The sequence below is a fragment of the Helianthus annuus genome, chromosome 11, assembly GCF_002127325.2.
Source record: "Helianthus annuus cultivar XRQ/B chromosome 11, HanXRQr2.0-SUNRISE, whole genome shotgun sequence".
Classification (NCBI taxonomy): domain Eukaryota; kingdom Viridiplantae; phylum Streptophyta; class Magnoliopsida; order Asterales; family Asteraceae; genus Helianthus; species Helianthus annuus.
In genome coordinates this window covers 11470512-11481635 of record NC_035443.2, presented here as the reverse complement: position 1 = coordinate 11481635, position 11124 = coordinate 11470512, and the positions used below count along the sequence as shown (strand labels likewise).

General features: G+C 37.1%; 1 protein-coding gene across 1 annotated transcript; it reads left to right on the top strand.

Moving 5' to 3' along the window:
* The first annotated feature begins 1376 nt into the window (after positions 1-1376).
* On the top strand, positions 1377-6018 carry LOC110888701 (probable carbohydrate esterase At4g34215). Its single transcript, XM_022136215.2, has 2 exons — positions 1377-1955; positions 5764-6018. Exons 1-2 carry the CDS (start codon positions 1377-1379, stop codon positions 5995-5997), a joined length of 813 nt encoding a protein of 270 aa, XP_021991907.1. The 3' UTR covers positions 5998-6018.
* The last annotated feature ends 5106 nt before the right edge of the window (positions 6019-11124 follow it).

The window sequence follows — 11124 nt, the reverse complement described above, 5'->3', positions numbered from 1 at the left end:
GAATGCTAGGCCGTTATCAGACTAATCCTGGCCTAGATCACTGGAAAGCAGCTAAGAAGGTCCTCAGATATCTGCAAGGGACGAAAGACTATAAACTGACTTATAGAAGAAGTGATCACTTAGAAGTGGTAGGTTATTCTGATTCTGACTTTGCCAAATGCAAAGATGACAAGAAATCCACTTCGGGCTACATCTTTATGTTAGCAGGCGGACCTATCTCATGGAAGAGTCATAAACAACAGTTAACTACAACTTCCACAATGATGGCAGAATACATTGCTGTTTACAACGCAACCTGTCATGGAATGTTGCTTAGAAATCTGATCACTGGACTCAAAATTGTTAATTCCATTTCTAGACCATTGAAGCTTTACTGTGATAACTCAGCTGCCGTTAGTTTCTCGAACAGTAACAGTTCGACTGGAGCTGGTTTATATCTCGATACAAAGTACTTGTTCGTACGTGAACGTGTTGAGGAAAATAATCTTTGTATAGAGTATATTAGTACTAAAGATATGCTAGCGGATCCAATGACTAAAGGTCTCCCACCTAAAGTTTTCGAAGAACATGTATCGAATATGGGACTTACTAAAGACCTTGTTTAATGGCATATTGTACTAGCTTATGTTTTAATTAATAAAATTTCCTCAGTTTGATTTTGTATGTCTCTAACATATGTTCTGCCGGTGTAATGACATATAGACAAATATAAATACAAATCAGACGCTAAAGGGCTTATACATATTTTGATCGTAACTATTAGGTTTTAAATTGAGGCTATAGTATGACTAATGGGGGTCCTGAGTCGAATGATGATTCAACGGCTGTATTTCTCTGCTATAGTTCTTGGTTTAAAGCTAAAATGAGTGTTAACTCCTGGCCAGGCTTACCTAATACTCATGATAAATGATTACTTGGCTAAGTGGGAGAATGTGAGATTAAATATATAAAATGTAATATTTAATCTTGTAGCCTATATAATCATTTATATTATATTAGATCAAAATATATTTATTAACCTATTAATAATTAGTTGGTAATTGTTGATGGACCATATTACCCTTATTAACTAATTGGGTTTCCTCTTGGGTGTATAAATAAGGGGCTTATTAGAGAGTTAAAGGGTTACACACATTACACAATCACAACCCTCATAACATCAAGAAATCGGCTCTCTCCCCAAAACCGAAATCACCCTACTTTCGGTTTCATCACCATCATAACTTACACCCTAAGGAGGAACCAGATCATCCTGACAATCATGTCGAACTCAGTGTCTGCATCTCTGACTGGATTCTCTGCTGGCCTGTCTGCTGTAACAGGTATTATTCATGTTTTCCATTACATTTAAACAGAACTGATACAACAAAACAATAATGCTAGCCTTCTTGTGCCTAGTTTTGCACCTAGCCAGTGCCTATGGTTCCACATCCAAAGGGAAAACCATAATCTTACTAGCCGGACAAAGCAACATGTCGGGCCGAGGCGGCGTGCACAACAACACATGGGACGGCGTTGTTCCTCTTCAATCCCAACCCAATCCATCTATCCTACGTCTAACCGCTAATCTCACTTGGGTCGAAGCGCGTGAGCCTCTCCACAAGGACATTGATGTCCATGCAACGTGTGGAGTAGGTCCCGGGATGGCCTTTGCTAACAGGCTGTTGCAAAGAGATCCTGGCTTGGGTCCATTGGGTTTGGTTCCATGTGCGGTTGGTGGTCCGAGAGGGACCAGCATTAGCGAGTGGGGACGAGGGACGTTTTTGTACAAGCAGCTTTTGATGAGGGCTAAGGTGGCTCGAAGAGACGGTGGTTCGATTAGAGGAATGTTGTGGTATCAAGGGGAAAGTGACACGGTTAGTGAAGTGGATGCAAGGATGTACAAGATAAGGCTGGTGAATTTATTTAGGAATCTGCGTGCTGATCTTGGAACTCCTTCCCTTCCAATTGTTCTTGTAAGGCTTTTTAGTTTTTTTGTCACCTACAACATAATATATATGACTATACGTATTTCACAACAAAACCTAATATATGTTATCATAAATAATTTGAATATAAAGAATAAAAAATGAAAACAAGTCTGTTAAAGTAGAGAATTCTCTATCTCGTTAAAATGCCAAAACACAAAATTACCAGCAAATGACAGATAAATGGATAAAAAGCTGCACAAGCAAATTGCAAAACATATTCTACTAAAAACAAGTCGACTTAAGGGTCGAAAAATTACTATTCATGAAAACCCAGTCATATATCCAGAGAGAAACTTAAAGTGCGTTTTCATGAAGGTTTATTTATTTATATTTTTATATATATCCAGAGGGAAACTTAGATTAAGTTTTCATGAGGGTTTGTCAAATGCCGTGGAATTTAAAAGAACTTAAATTTAAACAAGAGAAAAATGTAATTTGCGTCCCTGTGGTATGTTCCAAACATCAACCTGAGCCCTTAAATTAAATTTTTGGTTTTTTGAGCCCCTGACCTTAAATTAAATTTAGGGGCTCAGGTTGATATTTCACTCATATCTGTCAGTTTGACTGTTTGAGACAGGGGTAAGACCGTCTTTTGACATATATTAATAACACTCTGCGTCCCTATGGTATGAGTGAAATATCAACCTGAGCCCCTAAATTCATTTTTTGCTTTTTTCTTAAGAAATTTAATAATTCAAATTAACTCTTTTATTTTTAAATGCAATATAATAATTAAATGTATACTATATATATCAAATTATTAAAGCCTAAATTCACTTTTATTTTTAAATAAATGCAATCTAATAAATGCAATATAATAATTAAATGTATACTATATATAACAAATTATTAAAGCGTAAACTGTATATTAAACGTAAAGTTTTAATACATACAATATAGAGACAAAACGTCATACCAACTTCGTAGACTTGACGGAACTTACAGACTCGATAACAAAAGACCGTAACATACAATACAGAGACAAAACGTCAAAGATCCACAAGCAATTGTGGATCTTTACTGACGGGTGCACTTCGGAATGTAGCAGATATGAATGAATATAACCTCAGTGTAGGTAATTACATATCTGCCACTGGGGTTATATTCATTCATATGAATGAATATATTCATATGAATGAATATAACCCAAGTGGTAGATATGAAATTCCAGAGCTCGATAATTACACATCTGCCACTGGGGTTATATTCATTCATATGTTACAATATAACCCAAGTGGTAGATATGTAATTAGCGAGCTCTGGAATTTCAAGGAAAATCGAAGACCTACACTGGGGTTGTATTCATTCATATCAATCACTTCATGGGAGGCTTTGATGGTGTGCGAGGAGGACCTCCGCACAAGGCCCACGATTTCGAGGGGCATGCGATTTAAAAAAATTCCGATACGCATATGTTATAATAAACACATACAACTTCCAATATATAGGCCCATTCACAAATTAATTTTTATGGTTTAGAATTTAGCCCACTTGGAATTGGGTTTATTGAACCCAATACTAATTCGATTTTTATTTTAAATAATAACAAAACATAACGGAATGACACATTTTTTCAATCTCGAACAGGGTACGTTAATTCTGAGAGACGCCTCTGAATCACTTCCTTATGTGCACCGCACCATCTTCTATGAGGTTGTCAAGTGTTCTCGCCTTCGTAGTTGGTGTTTTGCGTATCTTTACATCCGCGGCCATTCTGTACAACAAAACACATTCAAATGAGGAACACATTCAATCCAAAACTGATCCGATACAACAAAACACATTCAAATGAGAATCAAAATCAAAACACATTCAAATGAGGAACACATTCAATCCAAAACTGATCCGATACAACAAAACACATTCAAACTAGAATCAAAACCAAAACACATTCAAATGAGTAACACATTCAATCCAAAACTGATCGATACAACAAAACACATTCAAACCAGAATCAAAACCAAAACACATTCAAACCCACATTCAAACCTCTGTTTTGATACCCTAACACATTCAAACCATGTTTTGATACCCTAACACATTCAAACCAAAAATCAAAACCAAAACACATCAAACCCACATTCAAACCCACAAGAATCAAAACCAAAACACATTCAAACCCACATTCAAACCCTTTGTTTTGATACCCTAAACCCTAAACCCACAAGAATCAAAACCAAAACACATTCAAACCCACATTCAAAACCTCTGTTGATACATCAAACCCAAAATCAACCCTCTGTTTTTTCAAAATAAACCGCAAATCATCGAATGGAACCCAAAATCAAACCCAAAATCATCGAATGGAACCCAAAATCATCGAATGGAACCTAAAATCAAACCTAAAATCATCGAATGGAACCCAAAATCAAACCCAAAATCAAACCCAAAATCAATTCTCTGTTTTTTTCAAAATCAACCAAAAATCATCGAATGGAACCCAAAATCAAACCCAGAATCAACCCTCTGTTTTTCACAATATAAACACATTCAAATCATCGAATCAAACCAAAAATCAATATGAGGATGAAGATGAACCTGATCTGTTCGATGATGAAGATGTTCGATGAAGATGATGAAGATGATCTGTTGAAGATGATGATGATGATCGATGAAGATGATGAAAAGATCTGTTGAAGATGATGATGATGTTCTTGAGAGTTGGGAGAGCTCGCTATTTGATGATGGGATGATAATGAAACTGGTTATGAATTTATTAAGTGTAGATATTAAGGGTGGGGAGTATTATGGACTTTTCACAACTGTCAAATGGTAAAACTGACGGAACACTAACGGCAGGGACTCATACTGTTATGAATTTATAAAGTCAGGGACTCAAAAAACCAAAAATTTAATTTAGGGGCTCAGGTTGATGTTTGGGATATACCACAGGGACGCAAATTGCATTTTTTCTCTTTAAACAATCTAAAAGGAATCAGAATTTAAAGGATTTTGAATATAAAAAATAAATTTAAATTATGAATTTGATTCACAAAACAATTATAAAGAAATTGTAATCTATCACTCGGACCTCAAACACGGCCTCCACCGCCCGTGACACAAATCAACCACCACTCACGACCCGACCACACCTGGACCCAGCCCGGAATGTCGTCACCCAAATCATCGTAGCCACCCCAACCCGACTACCGACTATGACCCAACCAAACTGTCAACCCACTCGACCCGGGTTGGCGGTCCAAGTCGGGGGGGATGGGGGGGGGGGGAATGAGTCGGAGTCTGTGATCTAGCACTGGTAGGTAGTAGGGATGAGCATGGTACCGGACCGGTACCAAAAGTACCGGTACCGATAAATGGGGAAAATAGGTACCGGTACCAGTACCAAATATATCGGTTTGGAACTTGTACCGAATATACCGGTTGGGTCCGGGTTTAGGCGACGGTCGGGTCGGGGCTCCAATCAGGTGCAGATTGCGGTGGTTGTCTAGGTCAACGATTAGATTGTGCCGGTGGTCCGAATTGGGGAGACGGTTTTAGACGGCGGTGGGGGATGGTGGATGTGATGAGACGGTTAGTGGTGAAGATTCCAATAACTTTGGTTTAATCGATTTACATTTTGAAAAGATTTTAAAATTCTTACATAATTAAATGAATTTAGTTCAATTCCAATTTCAATTATTTTCGAACCAAACACACTAAAAATGGAATTGAAATCAATACCAACCAATCGCAAACCAAACACTTGTATCAATACTCATATAACTACATTTATACAAATTTCATTTAGTTTTTTTTATAGTAATATATATAGACGTGGGTTTTGATGTTCTAGGTGGCTATAGCTTCAGCTAACGGACCCTACATAGAAATCGTGAGAAAAGCACAACTGGGAATAACGCTTCCGAAAGTGAGGTGTGTAGACGCCAAGGGCTTGCCGTTGTTAGAAGATAAGCGGCACCTTAGCACCCTGGCTCAGGAGCGCCTTGGCCCGATGTTAGCCGATGCCTTCCTCACTCTAAAAAGATGTGGCCTCACCAAGCAAAAATATGCGTATCAGTCCCTCTAAATAGTAATTAGGGATCTCTATATTTAAATGCAATACTATAATTATGACATGCATGGTGTGTTGTTTTTCAAATATTATAGAACAATAAATAATGAACTTTATTTCAAGAATAAATATGCATGTCTATGGAATTTTGGATGTGGCATGTATTTGAATTGGGTGGAAACTTGTATCGTATTCTTTATTGCAATAGGGTATAAATAGTTACAAGAGGTCAAATATTTACAATACGATATATGCATAAGAGTACATTTAAAGTTTAAATGATAGGTTCTTTAAAGTTAAGTTCAAATAAAACTCTTGATGTGAGGTTTATTTATTTTCCTGGTACAAATATTACAAAAAAAAACAAAGAATATAATTATATAAAAATGTTAAGTTGAAAAGTATAACAATAAAAAAAAAAATGATGTTGACTTATTCCACTATCAAGACCTAAAAGATATATTCTCACGTTGTAAATTATTAGCACTGATATTTTTTAAGAAAAAATATTCCTTACAAAGATTACTCAAAGATGATAAATTACAGAAAATGACTTCTTCTAACTATATAATCAACAAATAGTCGTAACCGCAACCATTACAAAACTTTAATTGAACTAATTAATGCCCCCTTCCACCTGAGCTTGGACCAGAGTTCTTGATGTTCCCCAAATTTTCAAGATTTGGAATATCAGATTGGCCAGAGTCTTTGGTCTTGTCACAGTTTTTAAAACGCGTAACACCGTGTCTTTCGACTGTATGACATGGACTAGAGACCGTTTCATAGTTTCTAAAACCATGTCCCTTTCCTCCTGGACTTGGTCCGGAGTTTTTGATCGCCGCAAGACTTTTATAGTTTGTATAACCGTGTCCCATCGAACTAGGCTCGTGACCCTTTCTTCCTGGACTTAGTTCTTTATCAGTTTCACTTGTTGCAACCCTGATGTGGTGAACACGTTCGGCATCAACCATCGATCTACTCAAAACTTTAAAGGTTAATGAGTTGAGAAGTAGAAAACCAACAGCCAAGAAAGTAAGCATTACTGATCTAGCCATATGTGTAATGCTTGATTATCAAACTTAATAAATGAATAAATGAAGTGTTTATATGCCAATGGAACTTGAGAGAAGAAAGAAATAATTTGTGTTGTAAAATTGGCATGAAGGTGGTGGTATATATACATATGTGTGTATGCATGCAATGATTGACCATACCCAAGAATAAAAGAAAATTCTATTTAATAATTGGAACACGTGGATGAATCAACTATCAAGTGTCTTGTTTAATTTCATTCAAATTTAACTGTTTGAGTAGTCATTGATGAGGTCTTAGTGGTTTGTTTCCCAATGAGGAAAAAAGTGAAGCAATGTTGTCTTTTGTTTACTACTTTTGGTATCTATTTGGGTGACATATTAACGTAGTAAGCCATTGGGTGTGATCCACTAAGTCGTGTATGAGCGTCCTTGCTTACATAAACTTTTTAAAGTTGATTGCATTAAGTTTTTTTAATCTTCTTATGGTGTACTGGGTGGTCTCGGCAACCCCATTCGGCAAGGCACGGCCGGCTCAAGCACCTTGGAGGCCCAAAGCGAATTATAGAATTGGGGCCTTTTTTTGCAGCTGAAAAAAGTCTTTGTTTTCTTCAATCCTTAATCATGCTTCATAAACGTTAAAAACTTAATTTTCCTATAACCATGTCAATTATAGTGTCTTACCGAAGTTATAATCTAATAAAAGATTATAGATTGAAACTTTATTATATTTACAGTTGTGTAAACTCCTTTATTCCTATAACTTTTTTTTAGTTGTTATACATAAAGGAAGACATATCAATAAGAACTTGATATATTCTTTAGTCCTAAGAAGTAATAAATAATCACTAATGTCTATATTGATCTTCATATTTAGTCATTTCTCCAACTCTTCCGATGTAAAACCCATCTTCCCACATCAACTTCCTTCAAATTACCCATAAAATTACATCAACACTTGTTCGATTTCATGACCGATGATCGGAAAAGAAAACTCACAAGTTGTCATTGTTGTCTCCGTCTTTGCACCCATTACTACCTAGAAGTCGCCTAATAAGAAACTAAATCCACAAAAACTAGAAATTGAATCAGAAAATAATGGTACCACAATACCACATCATGCTTTCTTCCCTTTTGCAGAAAACATCATACTTTCTTTCCCTTTCTCTGCAAAAATTGTTGTTCAAAATGCAGAAACCGTAAAAACATTTTGGGGCCCCTTAAACATGGAGGCCCTAAGCAGCTACCTCATTTGGATTGCCCTAGAGCCGGCCCTGCGGCAAGGCGTTTGCCGATCGGCAACACCGCCGCCAAGGGTGTTTGCCGCGCGAAAAAGATGAATTTCGGGGAGAGTTTGCCGCTTTGGGGAAAGGTGAATTGAATGTTTGAAAGTGACCGTTGGCAAGGTTTTTTTGAACGTTGGCATTGTTTTTGAATGGTTAGATTACCGTTAGTTTATAAAAAAAAAATAAATAAACACCATATAAATATCATTCCATTCTATAAAATTCTCACCCCATTCTAAAAAATTCTCACCCAATTTAAAAAGTTCTCAAGCACATCATGGATAGACAAAACAAGAGCGATGGCAAGAAAAAAGTTTCGGGTTCGGGTTCGAGTGCGGGAGGGCGTGGCTCGCAAAGTAGACGAGACAGATCAAGTATGTACCAACCCAACTTCCCACCGCAATTTTTTCCGCAAACGGGTTTTTATAACACCTAACCCCAACCCAATTATCCACCACAATTTTATTCGTTACCGCAAGGTCCCACGATGGTTGCACCGGGTGTATTCGAGTATCCTACGGAAGCCCAAAACACTTTTGACCCGTTTGCTTATTAGTCCACCGTCTCAATCTTCAAGAGATAACGTTGAACACGTGCTTCCCGTATACGATGACGACGAAGATGAAGAATTTGTACCCGATACTCAATACTCAGATGAAGATGAAGAAGTCGAAGAAGAGGAAGATGTTCAAGGTGAAGTAGAAGCCGAACATGAAGGGAAAAGAAAAGGGAATAGGGCAGATCCACAAAGATGGACGAAGAAGCAAGAAGAGGCTTTAGTGATGGCGTACGTGCATTGTACTCTTAGCAAGAAAAAAGGAAATGCACGAAAAGCGAAAAGTTAACTCGCACACTACAATGCAACCGTTCATCAAGTCCGTCCGAAATGAAAAAAATATGCAATTAAAGTTGAACGAATTTAACGGTTTTTGGTATTAAGCGGTATAACTTTTAACGTTTACATAGTTATTATTTTTACCACAAAAAATATTCTTGTTTTTTACATTAATATACTTTATATTTTTATTACAGAATCGTTTACGTCCTAGCGGGAGTGACGATGCTCGTGTTATGAAACAAGCTCTAAAAGATTACCTAAAACGACATGAAGGTGGCTTTCCTCATATTGAGGCGTAGGAGGTGGTTAGAAAGCATAAGAAATGGGGCCCGGTGCCATTGGTGGGTGAGGATAGTGGTCCGTTTCATTAGTTAAACTAGTCGTTGGAAAACATACAAAATGACATTAGTAAGTCAGACAAGCAGTAAATTGCAGACCTTTCACCACATGACTACACAGATCAGAAACATCAACCAAGAAACATGAAACACAAACTTGAGTCTTCGAGCTCCAACACCCTTCTCAGCAGCTTCCTTTTCCTTCAACCTCATCAAATATGAATTCTCTTTATTTGACCTCAACAGGGATGGAAGAATCCTCTCACATCTGGGGCATGAAAGTGGAGGTTCAATCCACCGAAGCAAACCACAGCCATTGATCAGAATGTGGTAAGAAAACATAACACACTACTTATCAAACATAAAAGTCACTGAAATCGATGATCAACAAACAAATAAACCATTACACAGCAAAGAAAACGTCTCCCAGGATTAGCTTCAGTCCAGGATGTTCTAATGCAAGTCGCAGTACCACATGAGCATACTGCATTTGAGCGAACAGTAGCATTGCTTGTCCACGATGAACCTGATGACATTTTTAGGTTACCTTCGCCGGCGAAAATAGTTGCAGACTTTATAGAGAAGACAAGATCATAACACGAGCTGCAATTTCGGTCCCTGAGGGGCATTCTAGTCTTTTAACACAATTGGTAACGGCAGACTGACGGAATATTGGAGGAGGGACGTGATTGAACGCAATTGACAACCCCAGAGACTGGATTGTAGCGTTTTTTTTTCAAATGAGGGCTGATTCTGCATTTTGATGTAAATCTCAGGGACGTAAATTGACATTTACTCGTAATAAAAAGAAGTAGGAATTCACTTTAGAACATGAGTTGATATTGATGTTTTTTAATATGAGCACACAAATTTTTCACTTTATACACTTTTATCCCTAAACAAAAATTAAATGTCGACGTTTGTTGTATGCTTGATATTGTTGCTTCTTCACATATATATTTAAAACTTGAAAGCTACTTATTTCTTATTTCAAGGTGTGATCGTATTTAATGTGTTTGATTAATGTATTATTTAAGAGTTAATTGCGAAAATCGTTCCTGAGGTTTGGCATGTTTTCCATTTTCGTTCAAAATGACTTTTTTGAACCAAATAGCACACACGTTTGTAACTTTTTGTCATTTTCATCCAAATGCCTAACTGGGTTAGAAACAACCGTTTGATGAGGGTTTTTTTTTTTTTTTTTTTTTTTTTTTTTTTTTTAGAAATTTCACAAGTACAAAGCCTGAAACGTAATTTCTTTTTAAACCTAAAACCATCACCCTCTGTTTTCTCTCTCTCTATAACCTTTAAAACAAACCATCAACTACTACTCACACCGTTACTCACCTCCACCGTGTAATGCTTATTGTTTTGTGTATTTTTGCTTGTGATTTGTAGTTTGGAGGGCTTTTGGTAACCGGAATGTCACCTTCTAAGCTTGAAGAATGAGATGGAGATATCATGTTCAGAATCAGAAGAAGAAAGCTAGATCAACACGTGAAATTCGTAAGAACTTCCGGCCATTGATGAGTTCGCCGGCGACAAATCCGGTAGAGGATCCCATCTCCGCTGTGATACAACTTTTGACCAGCTTCGTTCAACAAATTTTCGCCTGCTAAAGGCCGTCGTCGTCACTTGTGCGGTCAAAC